At 34.0% G+C, this 16,851-nt stretch overlaps 2 protein-coding genes across 2 annotated transcripts in view; one reads left to right on the top strand and one right to left on the bottom strand.

Moving 5' to 3' along the window:
• Nucleotides 1-1,262, top strand: part of gabrr3a (gamma-aminobutyric acid type A receptor subunit rho3a) — a 14,880-nt gene extending 13,618 nt beyond the window's left edge. Inside the window, exon 10 of the mRNA XM_084401391.1 lies at nucleotides 490-1,262. Within this exon, the coding sequence (XP_084257517.1) occupies nucleotides 490-792 (303 nt within the window). The 3' untranslated portion in view covers nucleotides 793-1,262. The remainder of the gene's footprint in view (nucleotides 1-489) is intronic.
• LOC311285646 (uncharacterized protein) lies at nucleotides 1,018-16,190 on the bottom strand. The gene is made up of 33 exons (XM_084401390.1): nucleotides 15,929-16,190; nucleotides 14,404-14,492; nucleotides 12,916-13,364; nucleotides 12,734-12,812; nucleotides 12,603-12,644; nucleotides 12,440-12,510; nucleotides 11,283-11,386; nucleotides 10,948-10,975; nucleotides 10,825-10,862; nucleotides 10,598-10,722; nucleotides 10,182-10,287; nucleotides 9,960-10,027; nucleotides 9,747-9,788; nucleotides 9,590-9,648; nucleotides 9,429-9,469; nucleotides 9,285-9,327; nucleotides 9,159-9,190; nucleotides 8,939-9,069; nucleotides 8,741-8,858; nucleotides 8,418-8,512; nucleotides 7,782-8,001; nucleotides 7,423-7,579; nucleotides 6,409-6,579; nucleotides 6,039-6,161; nucleotides 5,567-5,612; nucleotides 5,358-5,461; nucleotides 5,127-5,248; nucleotides 4,596-4,867; nucleotides 4,396-4,495; nucleotides 3,949-4,232; nucleotides 2,689-2,790; nucleotides 2,457-2,594; nucleotides 1,018-2,124 (listed from the first exon to the last, which is right to left on the bottom strand). The coding sequence occupies exons 1-33, from the start codon at nucleotides 15,991-15,993 to the stop codon at nucleotides 2,015-2,017; spliced, it is 3,774 nt and encodes a 1,257-aa protein (XP_084257516.1). The 5' UTR covers nucleotides 15,994-16,190; the 3' UTR covers nucleotides 1,018-2,014.
• Nucleotides 16,191-16,851: the final 661 nt, after the last annotated feature.

The raw sequence follows: 16,851 nt of genomic DNA on the forward strand, positions 1-16,851 counted from the left end.
TTATGTATAAATGATACATTATAATATAAATATTATGTAATAATAATTATTAATAATAAATAATATAATATATATATATATATATTTTTTTTTTTTACAAAATTAAAACGACTTAATTGGATTCTGTCAAATGATTATAGTTTCTGGCAAAATATAATAATAATAATAAAATTATAATAATTATAAGTAATTTTATAATATTATTATTAATAATATAAATATAATTCATTAATAATGTAATATAAATATTTATTTTTATTTTCAGTTTTATTAAAATTAAAACGATGAAAAGATTTTTAAAGCTTCTTGCAATGGTTGAAGGAAATTTATTTTGGTTTTACAATAGTAACAACTCAAATCAAATGGGTTACAAATGGCATTAGTTGACTTCAATGTACAATTTTAATATAAATTAATATTTGTTTTTATCATTATTATTTTGTACTCCATAACAGATATTCCCTGTATATCTTTTGCTTCCTACCAAAGCTCCCAGTTCCTTACAACGCATCCCAGGCTATGGCCTACGATGGCTGCTTTCACGATGACATAGATGTATCGCCTTTCCCCGAACTCCCCACCACACCCAGCACCACGCGGACCATCCCGCCCAGGGCCTCTTCTACTGACCCGCCACCCACGGAAGGCACGAGACTTTGGAGGAAACGTTCAGTGGGCAAAAACATCCGATTCATAATGAGCAACAGCTACATGATTGACTCGTACTCCAGAATCATCTTTCCAGTGGCATATCTTCTCTTCAACATCATCTACTGGTGCATCTACTCTTGATTATGTAGCTTGGGTTTGTCTGATCAGTTGCTGTAATAAGTCCAGGATAAGCTACAGTACTGTTACTGCACAAGACAAATGGACAAACGATTACACTAAGCACAAGTGACCTGACAAAGTGGACAGTGTTGATAAAATGCAACCGGAGAAAGATCCATATGGACATTAAATATGGTTCATGTGTAAAAACTCTCTTTAAACAGATCTTTTAAACATTTTTTTATTCCTTATAGCATTTGAAGCAATGTCTTTTGTCATAAATGAACTCTAAAACACATGGAGCATGTTCATCTCATTTAAGGATATACTGTACAAATGGTTACTTATAACTTTTCTTATGAGATCCATCCAACCATCCCAGCTTTATCTACTCAACTCTGGTCTCTTTCTCAATGTGGAAACCAAGACAACCTGCTTTATTTGCTTAAAAATTATATGAACATGTGAATAAAATAAATCAAATAACCCCCCTTCTAGTTCTAGTCTTGTATAGTAAGACTTTTGACTCAGTATAAAATTTGGGCCATGTTTTTCTGGTAGAACCGCCCACTTGAAATATACTTCCTATATTTTAAAATGTCATTTATTTATGCGATGGTAAAGCTGGATTTTCAGTCACATGATATTTCAGAAATCAATCTAATATGCAGATTTTTTTATTTTTTTTTATCAATGTTGAAAACAGTTTTGCTACTTAATAGTTTTGTGGAAACCATTTCATTTAAATAGAAATCTTTAGTAACACTATGAATGTCTTGAAAATCTTACATCAGCCAGGCACTCCACAACTAGTGTATCTTTTGTTATACTCACAAGTGTAAAGTTAATTTTGAAAAGCTATGAAAATACAAAAATTAAAATACAGATGACAACATACCGGTACATGAATTGAAAATTGCAGACTCAAAGATACATAAAATAATGTAATTGAACCATAACAATATAAGGGCTTTTTTAAATTTCATAGACAATTAGCCAATTCTAACTACTTACCCTAGACCAACGGATATGTTTTTTGTTGGATTGAAAGGTTTTATGATGTGGTAGTAGCTTCATTTAATAATTGCATTGATTAAAGTGCTTAATTTGAAGTTATAAATATCGTTTCTGTTGTATATACAAAACGCAATACTTTAAGTAAACATAATTGAAATACAGTTTCTCGTTAGACCATTTAGGTCTATGCATGCACACACACTCATACCGACTGTGGTCATCTTATTCAGTATGACCTTTGACCCCGGTACTGGTCATTGATCTCATTCAATACCACGTCAGAACCTGAGATGGGATCTTCTGCTGCAGTGATTATCCTGTCGTCCATCGGGTTGCCTGCAATTACAGACAAAAAGCTACAATTTTGCACTTCGTTCACAATAAAACCTATTCAATCTAATTTGGCTAATGTATAAATATTGATTATTCAAATATCTCAATATTTAGATTTACTATATGGTTGACATAGTTAATATTAGGCTCTATTAAAAAAATGTAATCAAGCTGAAAACAGAAAGACTAAAACAGGAAGAAGTTGTGCTACCATTTAAAGATCAGATAGCATCACCTGCTGTTTCAAATAGGAATTTCAGGTAATAAACGTATGCAGAAAGATTATTCACATCACATGGATTATTAACACAGCCCGTCTAGCAGGTAATACTCACCGATGCCCATAGGCACATCAGATGCCAAACTGTCATGGTTCAGGAAAGATAATCTAGAATTGTTCGAATTCGATGAGTGGAATGAAGTCTTTTCCTTAGAGGCTTTGTTTATCTTCTGCGTTGCCGTGCGACTCCATTCTGTTGCGTAAAAGAGAAAAGGGTGGCAATTAGAGAAATACGTCACACAACAGTAAGTCAGACACACATGAACTTAAAGGCCTCGCGCTCGTACCTGAGTTTTCTGACAGTCTCAGTCTGCCACAACACAGGTATGTCCTCCATTGCCGTCTGACGTTCTCTTTCATTGCACAATGGAATATGAAGATGAATAATCCTACGAAGGGAAGGGTGCATTCTGGTGTCAACATGACTGACTGATTGATTGATACACTACCGTTCAAAAGTTTGGGGTCATTAAGAATTTGATACTTTTATTCAGCAAGGAAATTGATCAAAGGTGATCAAAGCAACGTTATACATTATTAACATTAAACATTGTAATGTTTTAAATGTTACTCAAAAGGTTACCTCACCTAAAAATGAAAGAATTACTAATCTTCTAAACACTATTTTAATGAAATCTGTGAGATTTCTGTCCCTACGTTGACAGCTACGCAACTACCACGCTTTGACGCTTTTATTCACATATAAATATTGATCAGCGAACATGAACAGAAGCTCAACCAAACCTGCTTGAAACACAAGTACAAACCTGATGTGTGTGTTGATGAATGTTTATATGTGAATAAAAGCCTAAATTCAATTTGCTCATCAGATAAAGCGATCGAGTCTCTTCAGAAATGTTGGAGTAAGCCACTCGAATCATATGGATTAGTTTTACAATCTCTTCATGAACTTTATGAAGCGTAAAAGGGGTAGTTGCGTGGACTGTCAATGGAGGACAGAAAATGAAAGAAAGCCTTTGAAACGACATGAGGATGTTTTCATTTTTGGGTGAACTATCCCTTTAAGCACAAAATCAGCGTATTAGAATGATTTCTGAAGGATCATGTGACACTGAAGTAAAGCCTGCTGAAAATGTAGCTTTGCCATCAACTATATTAAAATAGAAAACAGTTATATTCATTTGAGCTCTTATTGAATTTTATATTGATAAGAGCATGAGAGCATCAGAAACATTAAAAAAATCCCAAACATTTGAATGGTAGTGTAGTATGACCCACAAATATGTTGCTTTAAAGCCACTGCACTAAAGCTTAAAAGTGAATTTAATTAATGAATTAAAACTGTATTCAGTTCAATAAAAATATAATCTGTAAAATCTTGATTTATATTAAGTGTATATTTTTATGTCCACTATTAATGTTAACAAAAAGTTCATATATTTTGCTACAAGTTTTTGAAAACGCACTTTTTTACTTTTCTTCATAATAACCTTCTGATGAATAGTGCACAATAATACCAAGTGTATTTCTTAAAAAGAGTACATTTAGTCTTCAATGGTAGAGCATCTGTGCAAATTGAGACCAACCTTGTAAAGTGTTAAAAATAGCAAACAGGTACATGAAGGCCAGGTTAACAGGACCCCAGGCGAAGAAAGCGAAGCCCCAGGTGAGGCCCAGAAGCATGGTGAGTCCGGCAACACTGCGCACCTCCTGCCAGCCGCTGCGAATCTGCGCGTTGTGAGGGTTCTGCTTCTTAATGCGGCACAGCTGGATCATCACCACGATAAACATGGTGAAGTTCAGCAGGAAGACGAGACAGAAGTACGCCACCACAGCAACATAGAAGGCAATGTCGTTTTTTATCCAGCAACTGTAGGGAAAAATGAATTTTATAATAACAGTGTGACAGAAAACTGTAAGGTGTCCTTTATTAGTCTGGAAGAGGGACGTTTAATTTAACTCTAAAATAAATGTGTGTGTGTGTGTATATATATATCAACTTAGTCCTAAGTAATATAGGAATTGTTACTCACAAATCATCTGTTGTTCCATCTGTATACTTTCCATATGTCACAAGGCCATAGTTGTCTTTGTTAATGGCTATGACGATTATGACTATGATGAGAGGAATGCCTTTAAAGAAAAAATAAATAAAATGTCATATGTCGAATTTGAACAAAGCAGCCTTCAAAACTTGTGCAGATTAAATGCAAGTAACAGATCAGTCACGCACCCCATCCAGCAAATCCGATCTTCACCATAAAGCGGGTGATGTAGGTGTTAAACACCTTCACGAGGGCCAGGTACATGTGGAAGGCCTCCAGTGCCATCCAGGTAAAAGACGCCAGGAGGAAATAGTGCAGGAAAAAAGCAGTGGAGATGCAAAGGCCCACGGCATCTGGGTATAGAGCTAACCAACCGTCCAATAGGAACACCAGGTTGAGCAGCAGCAAGGCCAAACACAGCTGGATAAGGATCTTAGATGGGATGTCTTTGCGCAGTTTACTGTAGAGAGATACAACAACAAAAAAGATGTTATCTTTTAAACATACACTACCATTCATAAGTTTGGAGTCAAAATGAATAATTCAGCAAGCATGCATTAAAAAGTGAAAAATGCTGTTCTTTTGAACTTTCTATTCATCATAGAATTCTGAAAATCGAATAAAAGCAGAGTTGGTGAGACTTCTTATTAAACAAGCTTAGTTAAATGGTGGATGGTTGAATGTTAAATGGTGACTCTATTGGTCAAAAGAATCCTTACTCAAAGGCCAGATAAGTGAGCAGGGTGATAGACAGGAAAATAGCCGAGATGCCACAGCCAATGTATGTAATGTATGTCAGGATGATGATATGCTCTGAAGGGATGGGAGTCTTGGAAATGTCCTGTCAGGCAAGATTTAACCAAACACAATTATGGCATCCCAAAGAATCTAAACGTCATGTTAAACAAGGATATGTCAAGGGATGTAAATTCTTTGTGCCGTTAACTCACTAGCAGAATACCGAAGCTGGTAAGGTGATTGCAGGCGCACTGCGTTTCTTCAGCAGAAGAATTAAGCACACGGCACCCAGAAGAATTCCAGCCGCCCGAGCTACCTGCAAACAGGTCACCAATGTTTAAAACACGCAAATCAAACTAAATTCAAAATCAGACTTGGAGTCTATTCCGTAACGAAGAGAACATTAAAACACAACTTTTACCATTAAAGCTAAAGTCCCAGAATACACAGGAAGCTTCATAGCCCGTCTGTGGAGGAAGAAAAAGAAAACAACATTGTATTAAAGTATAAATCTGTTATTAGCTGTGTCCCAATTCAGAGGCTGTGTCCTTCGAAGGACGACGACTTCAAAGGCCACGCCTTAAATGTCCGCGAAGGCCAGACCGACTTTCTATTAAATCGCATGTCAACATTTGAACAGATTTAAAGTGTTTTTTTTAAACATTTATATTGTTAGGTTTTCTTACATTTAAAAATGTAATCCGGCATTTTATGTAAATTAGTGTAATCTGGCGTGCAGTGAATCTTGGGATAGATTCAAAGAAGGATGCATTTGTAGGCCACAACAAATACATCCTTGGAAGGATGCAGCCTCTAAATTGGGACGCAGCTGTTGTGTTTGTTAAATTATTGTTTCAATAATTCTGAGTGATATTAATGTTATTTATTTTTACCGGAATGGGCTTTGTGTTTCGCAGGGTTATCAGCACGTCCTTCTGTAGATTAGAGATGCTCAGGTTAGCCACACTGCTACCCAAAATCCCGCTGTTTAGTATACGTCCTCCCAGTGATTTGTCCTGTATTTAAGAGAAATACAAAAAGAGTTCAGATATTAACTCAGCTGAATTAAACTTAAGCTTCCTATGGAGCACAATAACTACAGCAATACAAGCAGATTTTGTTCTGAGATGTGTTAGCAAGATAATGTCCAGACTAATAATGTCCACACCATTCAGCTATTTCAAATATGAGGCAGTGATTTTAATAGAAAGCAAACTCATTTGAATCGAAAGCATTGCTCTGTATCAGAAGATGCGCCCAGACCTGGAAGAAGGTGCTCTTCTGAAAGAAGTTGAACTGGACTCTGGATACGAGCTGCTGCTGGTCTGCAGTGAGGTTCTGCGTGAGGGATGCTGGGAGGGTGACTGAACCCAGAGCAGTGGACCCAACCCTAAACACAATGTCTTCAGTCTCCAGGCCAGGGTTACTTCGAATCTGTAATGCCAAACATAGCATAACCAAATCAGGTACTTTGGACTCATAAAAAAACAAAAAAATGTATTCATCAACATTTGTTGTCACTTCATTTGTGTAGTGTTGTATATACGGCCATGATATATATAATATAGAAAGTGATACGAAAGTGATTATTGTCAAAAGTGCCTGGTAAAGTCAGAATCTGGTCAAATTTTATTGTAAATAAATAGTAAAGAGTTATGGAAGCTTGTTTCCACTACAGAATAAAACATTTAAAAAGATAATTAAGACTTTTTATCTCACAATTGCGAATTTACATCTCTCAATTCTGAGATATAAAGTCATAATTGCGTGTTATAAAGTCATAATTGTGAGATAAAAAGTTGCAATTGCATTTTTTATCCTGTGGCGGAAACAAGCTTCCATAATAATAGTAAAGCATTTTAAAAAAACTACAAGAACTATACAATTAAAAGAAACCCATTATTAAAGGGATGGTTCGGAGTAATTTCAAACTAGGGTCCCTAGGGGGTGTTTGGCTCGAGGTCATGGTGCAAAGGACCCTAGGTTGAAATTACTCTGAACCATCCCTTTAAGAAGTTTTAAAAAAAAGAAAATTTACAGTAATTTATAGTAAACCCATAAAAATGATTATATATATATATATAAACTTTAATATAATAATTATTTTTATCTAAAGCAAATCAAACCAGAATTAGTATGGGGCCATCCCACATATATAAAAAAAAAAAAAGTATCTATCTGTATTTTTTCTTGTATTCTACGGCATTTATCAAAACAGCAACATATCCATTATCTACAGTCTGTAAGATGAATCAGAATCAATGAAGGAGATGTTACCTGCAGGTTAGATGACTCCAATAAGGAGAAGGACGTCTCCTGAAAGTTGGCCCCGTCAACTTTCTTCACTGCCAGAGCCAGTGACTGTGATAGTACTGACTGACTCGTCCCTGATACAACCAGTTTAAGACCCACTGTGTCCACAATCCCAACGGCCCTATAATAACCGGAGGCAAACAGCTTGAGTGTCAGTCAGACTATATAGTGTATTCTATGTACAGCTAAACCAAAAGTGAATAGTTTAGGTAAATATACTTTCTTGGTTGACATTATAAGACACTCAATACTTTTATTGTTATATCAGAATAAATGGGGCGTTCTTGCACATGACACAGATCTTTTTGTAGAGGGCATCTCACCTCTTTGAGAAAGGAGTGATTACATCTACAGGAACATCAAGGAGGTTGTTGACAATATTGACGGAAGTGTTTGCCAAAGCCAGGCTGACATTGGGTCCAGACAAAAGTGACTCTAGCTGTGATAAGAGCTGATTCACCTGAGTGGCATTTAAAGATGAAGCATTTGCACTCAACTTCAACAGTCCATCAACATCTAATGTCCCTGATGTGTTCGAGGATGCTAAACCAAGAGGAAAGGGAGACAAAGAGAAAAAAAATAAGCCGATTTATGACAGTAACAAGGTGAATCTCTAGAGACCTGTCAGTTTTGTCATTACTGTAACGCGAGAAAAACATTTTATTTGATTATTTGTCATTACAATAATGTGACAATTTCCTTTTCTTCATGAAATTAGACTGTGTATAGATAAATGCACACATACAGTACATATCCTACATTACCTGAGGTTGTTACATTAGCAGGTGAACTTGTTACAGTCACAGAAGTTGACACCAATGTGACTGTAGCGTTGATGGATGTTGTGTTTGAGAGTGAGGTTGGCACTGGTGTGACTGTAGTGTTGATGGATGTTGCGTTTGAGAGTGAAGTTGGCACCGTGACTGTAGTGTTGATGGATGTTGTATTTGAGAGCGTACTTGTAAAAGATGGAGGAGTTGTGGTGATGTCTTGGAATATGGTTGTAGATGAATTACAGCTGTCATTTAGGGGAATGACTGTACTGCCCTCTGAGCTGTGCAACGAATAATAAATAAAAAGCATTGTTAAAAACATTTACTGCATGTTTTTAATCATTTTAAATTTTGCACATTGTAAACATTCACACATATATTACATATGTGTAGGATATACTGTATATTACAACTGTATATTATATGTATAAAACAAATATCATGTATAAATATACCTACATATACAACACATTATATGCAAAGACAAGCATTGAGGTAGCTCAACTAACCAGTATCCGTTAAAGTTTGACTCAATGCAGAAGACTTCAGAACTGAAATTTGCACTCAAAGATGGCTGCCAGCTGAGAGTTTGTTGTAAAGGATTCGTAGAATTATAAGAGCAGATTGCTGAAAATCAACATAACCACATCATCAGATATATTCAGATATGCTTTAGATATATAACTATGTTTACAGAAGACACTTACCCACTCTGCTCACAACTCCGCCAAAGATCAAAGAGTCGTTATGTGGTTCTAAGATGGCGTTTAGAGCCGTGCGAATATCACACAAGTCCATGGCTGTATCTAGTTTGACTATAATTTTACAAATGTGCACGCTGGAAAAAAAAGGAGCAGTACATGAACCACCCAGCAACTCGAAAACAAACTTTAATAGAACATAATGCTGCAAAGAGACTCAACATACCTATCCGTGAAATCACAAATCACGTTTGAGTCCTACAGGAATCAAAATTGCAAATAGTTAAGAGATCTGAACCATTCTAAGACTGAAAAACATCTTACTTTTATTATTGATATGAAGATATCTTACCTGAATGTGACTTATGAAAGTTTGTGAAACATTGCAAACATATCTAAAATGGAGAAGAGAAAGAGGAGTGTTGAATAGAATGCATCGTAAATAACTTTCTGGCAAATAAATGCAGACTTTCATTTGAAGATTTGTCTAACTTACGACTTGTTTTCGCATGCTGAGTTTTTCAAAAAATGTGGAATCTGTTGACAAATAACAAAAAGAAATATATGGATCAATAGTACTATGACAAATCATTATGTAACTCATAGACTAATTAATTCAAATTTAGACATCTGAATTCAACACTACGTGTTACTTACTTGGCCTTCAGGGTTGTCCATTATATTAATCAAAGAAATGCTAGAGTAATAGTAAAAATCTAAAACAGAGGAAGAAGTGTAAGTATAAGCTTTGACCTTAATATTTACATTCTACTACTTTCTATTACAGACTCTTTACATGATAAACTTGTCTTACCTGAGCTTTTGCAGTATGAAGAACAATAACACGTTTGCGTTGCTTTATGGAAAAACAAAAGAAAACGTGATAAATAAATCATGACACACGACCGATCATAAATGTCTAATTGTCCATGAACATAAATAATCAGAAGTAAAGATCTTTAAACGATGTCACATTTCTGATGTATCTACATAGGAGGTTTATGAAAGAGGATAAAGGAAGCCTTACGTGGAATAGTAGGACAGACCTCGGAAGCACCAGTATCCAACGGAAAAATCACATTTGTACTGTTTCCACTACGAAAATAAGTACAATAAAAATGAGACAGGATATAAAGAAAACAAAGCATGTAAAAAATATTGTTTAATAAGAAAAGATATGCTGTACCCTACTCAAATAGGAATAAGCAGGATACAGATACCATCCTTTCCAGTTTGATTGTAAACTTACCATGAGATGTTCTGTGGTGCCGCTCTACATTCATCAAGTGTGATTGATTGATTGCATTTGTAGTATTGTCCAGCTGAGATCTGTGTAATGTCATCTGCACACACACCTGCCCAAAAACATACCCATCTCACTCAAATATTCACATCTTTTAGATTATGTGATATTAAAACAGTAAAAAAATATATATATTTTAGTACAAAACAGTATAAAAGTGCACAACCTTTTTTAATTGAAGCACTTTTTCCATTTCTATACTAAAAGAATCATATTATATCTGGTATGATGGAACAACATAGCACTTTTATTCTATATAAAAACAATATAAAACATTAAGCAAAAATGTATTAAGCATATAATAACCAAAATGATTAGTATTAGTATTATTAAAAGACAAGAATTAGGAGGATTTTACTAACCCACTCTTTCTATTTGTCCCACCACACTGACATTGATGTTCGAGTTCATCTCCGTCACAGTATTTCTAAGGCAGCAAACATCAGCAGGAACTCTCAGCTTCAGAAGAATATAGCATTGTGCAATCCTGTCAGAAAACACCAGGATGATGAAAAGCTTACAGCTTAAAATCATTTCATCTATTGCTTGAATATGTTTGATATGGAGGAGAGAAGCATATGGTACTGACTTTGTAATATTTTTTTGATCACATGTGAGCCCCATGGCCTAACATTGAAAAATAAAAGTAAACGTTGTGCATTATATCATAAGAAATCAGATGAAATACCAAGGTAACTGATTCAGCACTTACTTCAAACATGCTGGGGTTTTCTACTGAACTGCAGAACAGACAAAACGAGAAATTGTTATATTGTTATACAACTTTTCAAAGCACAGGAAACCCTGCAGACAGTTGATTCATCCTCTCTGTCCTTGTGTGAATTGAAGTCAGGGGAAAAAATGGCAACCGAAAGCTCTTTAAACATCCCCAGTTAAATGAAGGAATTAATACATGATGATAAAATACATCTGGGTTTTTTTAAGTTAAAGAAAGTAAACAAATCAAATAAGCATTCAGTTTGAAGGTACTAACATATCCTTGAGTGAGAGCATTTAGGTTTATAAGATCACTACAGTGTGCTGTACCTTAAGTTGGTTGTTGGTAAATTTGTGTCGTTCAAGCTGCGACGTGATATTGAATGAGTTTCATCAACACATGCATCTAGTTTGGGTCTGAAAAGCTCCGTAAGCTGAAAAACACATTGCAGATGAGTTAAATTACTGCTTTTCAAAGAATGACAGAAAACTGGAAAGCATTTACATATTTTCATATAGACACTATAATTGCTTTATCTATTCCGTTAACCATTAACTCTAATTATTAACTGTATTAAATTAAATTAAATTAGAAAAATGCAAAATATAGTTATTGTAAAATTGTACATTTTAACATGTTTTCAATATTAACAGTTATAATTAGGGCTGTGAAACGATTAATCACGATTAATCGCATCCAAAATAAAAGTCTGTGTTTACATAATATATGTGTGTGTACTGTGCATAATTATTTTGTATATATATATATACACACATGCATATATTTAAGAAATAGTTGCTTATATATACTGTGTGTATATATATATATATATATATATATATATATATATATATATATATATATATATATATATAATTTGTATTATAAATATAAATATTTTATATATAAATAACACATTTTTCTTAAATATATACATGCATGTGTGTGTATTTATATATACAAAATAATTATGCACAGTACACACACATATATTATGTAAACATAAACATTTATTTTGGATGCGATTAATCGTGATTAATCGTTTCACAGCCCTAATTATAATAAATATCAATGATATAGTAAATAACCCCCCGGTTTCACAGACAAGGCTTAAACCCAGCAAGCAATTTTGCGTTTAAAAGGCGTCTAATAGTCCAAACACAGCCCAGACGTCTAGGCTAAAAATATGTCAGTGCCATTGTTTTGTCTCAAAATGCACACCATAATGTTTTTTTTTTCTAAAGCATGTTTATAAAAGCTACTTAAATATCCTAATTGAGGCCTAATCGTGGCTTAATCTAAGCCCTGTTTGTGAAACCAGGCCAAAATAATAAAATAAAATAAAATAAAATAAAATAAAATAAAATAAAATAAAATAAAATAAAATAAAATAAAATAAAATAAAATAAAATAAAATAAAATAAAATAAAATAAAATAAAATAAAATAAAATAAAATAACTGAGTCAGTATCATTCCTGAACTTACGTGTGTTGTGACATTTTGTTCGCTTTGGGGTGTTCCATTTATCTCTACAGATGTAGTAATCCAATAAAATACTAACAAAGACCAAAAGAGTCAGTTATGCATTGTATTCCTTCCATTTAACAGGAAAATGTGCCATTATGTTTGTTGAAATTGTAATATTTACCATCACATCTGTGAGAAAAGTCACATGGTGTGGGTGCTGCAACTAAACAAGAATAACTTAATATTAGATAAAGGGGGGTAAAATAAGATAGAAAGTGCACACAGAGATAAATCTTTTACATTATGTCTTACCGGTCGTGGGAAATGTTTGGTTAATGGTTGTCATCAGTGGTGTTGTATCATTTGTGTAGGCAGAGGATGATGGTTCGGGCTTGAAGATGATATTGGCAATGAGTCTATTAATATGGTGCCTGATAACATACAGTAGGATGGAAATGGATCGTTTGTGCTAATAATGGTATAGTAGTACTTACTGTTGCTGTGAATGTTGTGGAGTTTGTGGTTGTTTCCAATAAAGTTGTGTTTTCAGTGGATGTGGAGATTGTGGTTGATTTAAATAAAGTTGTGTTTTCAGTGGATGTGGAGATTGTAGTTGATTCAGAAAAGGTTGTGTTTTCAGTGGATGTGTATGCTGTGTTTTCCGTAGTTAGATTACCAGTGCTGTGTAATTCCGCCGTAACTGTCATTGCTGGGGTTGTTATGCTTATGTTAGAAGGTGTGGTTGAGGTTTCTGTCATTGTTGTTGTATTTAGCACGGTAGGAGAGCTTGTTGTCAATGGCACTGTCAATGAGTAACTAGGGCTTTCGGTTGTAAAGTTATCTGTGGTTTCTCCAATCGCTGTTGTTAAATTTATGGCTAAAGTTCCTGCAAATGCTGAGACGACTGGAGGTCCAGTCGTTGTGGCAGTTGTGTTTGACGTTACTGTAGGGGGGGAAAAAATACAGAAAAGATTAAATCACATTAAATGTCTCGTTATAATATCCTAATAAATAAATATCCTAATTTAACTTGATATATAGATAGATTTTTTTTTTTTTTTTTAATGAAGGGCTACTCTTTATCTGTCTATATCTCTTTCTTATTGTCTGCTCAGTTAGCTGATTCATAAGTATACGTTGAAATTGGCTTTTGTTTTCTGATAGACTAAAACACGTCCAGCAGGTTGACCGAGCTATATTTGTATTGTTGGATCAGTCAAGCTATTGTGTTTAAAAGCGATCACAGCACATATTTTAAGTGACTCAGATACACTCCCATTACAGGAACAGAGAACAATATATCTGAGATGTTTCTCTTAATACTAGTAGAGACACGCAGACAAATACACTCGTCGCCTGAACAAACTGCTGCTTATACAGTATATACGGCCTAAATACATTGACTGTGGGAAATATGTTAATATACAGTGGGGTTAAAAAATTCTAATCTGGAAATAAAAGGTTAGGATTTAAAAACAAATCTGCAACTAAAAACATTATGATGTACAATGAATAAGAAAGATTTACAAGTATGTAGTATTTCTAGATCACTAATCAGATAACCAGATTTGTGATCATGTGAACAAATTTTGTCATATTTCTTCCACTGAGACACAATAACATTCAGGACCACATGATCATCAGGTTTTACACAAACACTGTCATTTGACTAATAATACATGTCTACATTAGATAAATGCGACAAGTATTTTCACTAGCAGTCTTTTGGACTGAATACAGAATACAGGATATACAGGATATGACGACCTCTGGATCTCCATTAGAAGTCACACAAGCCATTGTTTAATGTTACCACATTGCGCAAATAGACGTTTTTACTTTCATCGTCTACCTTTGTTCTATAAAATCAAATGCGGGGTAGTATTGTGGCATATTGGTGAGCAAACAGGAGGACAATCCCTGAAAATAAGTAGAGCTGTATATTGATCACAGGTGTGTCTTACACAAGCACCAGACTTTACCTGGATGGCACAGCAGGACCAGGAGCAGGACCAGGAAGAACACATAATCCAGACGACTCCATCTACTCAATCGTTTGCTCGCCATCCCTCTGAAATACACAGAAAGAAAACTCACTTGGCATCAGATGCAAAGAAATTACTCAAAAGAAACTAGTAATAAAATTTCCAAAATATAGCTGTAGGGAATGTCACACTTTCAATTGTATGTTTATTTTGTAAATCCATAAAGCTAAACCAACAGAATTTTCACAAACATTTGCTTAACCTTTTCCTAGTGTGTCAAGAGCTTTCAAAGTTAAATCAATAGTGGGAGTGCAGTTAAATACAACTGACCAGATTCTAATGTACAGTAAAGAAAAGTGAATGTTATCAGTGATTAGGCATTTGGAGGAAATAATTGATGAATATTGATGAATAGCTAAATTAATAACTTTTTCTTCTTTTTTGGCGCAGTGATTAAAATCTTACTGTATAAGATCTAAATAATGCTAAATATTTGTTTAATTCATAATTTGAATGTATAGCATTACACGTCTTTATATTTTCAAATGTGCATTCACTTGCACAACACTCACCAAGGCTGCATTTATTTGGCCAGAAATACAGTAACACAGTAATATTGTGAAATATTATTACTATTTAAAATAATTTTCAAATATAAAAAAATGTAATTTATTTCTGTGATGTAAAAGCTGACTTTTCAGCATCATTACTCCACTCTTTCGTGTTACATGATCCTTCAGAAATCATTCTAATATGCTGATTTGCCGCTCAAGAACAACTTTTTTAAAATTATTATCATCAATATTGAAGGAACTGTAGGGTGATGGGAATGGTTCAGGTGGAGAGAGGGTTTGCCATTCCCATCACCCTACAGTTCCTTCAAATATTGAATACAGTTGTGTTGCTTAATAGTTTTGTGGAAAACCAAGATACTTTTTTGTAAGAATCTTAAATAGATCATTAGAATGTTGAAAAGAACAGCTTTTATTTGAAATAGAAATATTTTGTAACATTATAAATGTCTTTACTTATGATACATTTAATTTGTCCTTACTAAATAAAAGTATTAATTTCTTTCAAAAACTAGCATTTCTGTATTTGACAGTATTTTGATATTCTAGATCAAGTATCAGCAGTTCTACTCTGTCATTACATATAAATTAATGTTATGCTGTTGTTTTTTAATATGGATTCTTTTGATTATGAAACTACTTAATCTAACTTCTTATCAACAATGATATACAATATACAACAATAATACACAATTTATTTATAATTAATAACAAAATCACAAATTTACTACTGACACCTTTAATTAACAATAAAAATTAGTGAACAGTAAACTCATGTAAATAACACGCAACAGTCTATAAAACATTACCAAACCAGCATATAAAAAATAAACTTTGTACAGTCAGAAGCTCTTTTTTTTCAGCACGACTACATTTTAATCATAAAATGAAGACAACATATTTTATTTATTCATTCACAATTATAATAAATTCATTTATTCATCACATACCTTGAGGACAGTTGTGTAGACAGCCTGCTGTGCTTCACATGATCTCCACAGACGCACCAAACCATGGATATTTTTCACTCACACAGACAGGTTTCTCTGTTTTCCCACAGAATATCTGGAATCAGCCCTGCTAGAATGTGTCCTTCCAGACTTCAGAAAAATCCAAAACAGACAAAAGTCTCTTAGTAACTAAACACACGGTCAGGTTTGGCTGTCTTGTGAAGTGTATCAGTGAACACTAAGTTATGTGCACCACCCACCTGAACCAAAACTTCAACACACACCCTGCTTTCAAAGCACAGGTAGCATACTCCCCCCCCCCCCAACATATTAACTGTATATATGAAAAGTTCAGATGCAAAAGCCTCTAAGTGCCATCTGAAATTTTCTTATAGAATGATCATTTTTATCAAGCTCGTATATTTAAGTTCAGTAATTTCACTTAAATGGCAATGAAAATGACCTATTAATTGTCATTTAAGTGAAATTACTGAACTTAAATATACGAGCTTGATAAAAATGATCATTCTATAAGAAAATTTCAGATGGCACTTAGAGGCTTTTGCATCTGAACTCTTCATATATATATATATATATATATATAAATTATTAAAATAATAATAATAATTAACCTATTTTTCAGTATATACGCATTTATTTAATGCATATTTAGAATAAAATAAAAAAGCACGTATATATTTTTAAATGGTTATCTTTTTGCGATACTGTGATTTAATTTATATGTTGTAAATGAGCTCCATTGACTAACAGGTATGGCTGCTTTTAACAGGCAGAGCTTTTATCTCAGTGGAATAACCACTTTGGGTTTTATGTCAGAGTAAGTTGTTTCACCCATACTTGCATCAGAGTTGTGACTTTGTAAACCTGTCTTTTCAAACACCGAGTAGGTGGGGTTTGCATCT

This window comes from Rutilus rutilus, assembly GCF_951802725.1.
Source record: "Rutilus rutilus genome assembly, chromosome: 25".
In the NCBI taxonomy this organism is placed as follows: domain Eukaryota; kingdom Metazoa; phylum Chordata; class Actinopteri; order Cypriniformes; family Leuciscidae; genus Rutilus; species Rutilus rutilus.

Coding starts and splice junctions, on each gene's coding strand:
- LOC311285646 (XM_084401390.1), bottom strand. CDS start 15,993: ATGGTTTGGTGCGTCTGTGGAGATCATGTGAAGCACAGCAGGCTGTCT. Junction 11,387..12,439: donor AACAAAATGTCACAACACAC/GTAAGTTCAGGA, acceptor TGTGTTTTTCAG/CTTACGGAGCTTTTCAGACC. Junction 8,002..8,417: donor AACTCCTCCATCTTTTACAA/GTACGCTCTCAA, acceptor CTCTTGGTTTAG/CATCCTCGAACACATCAGGG.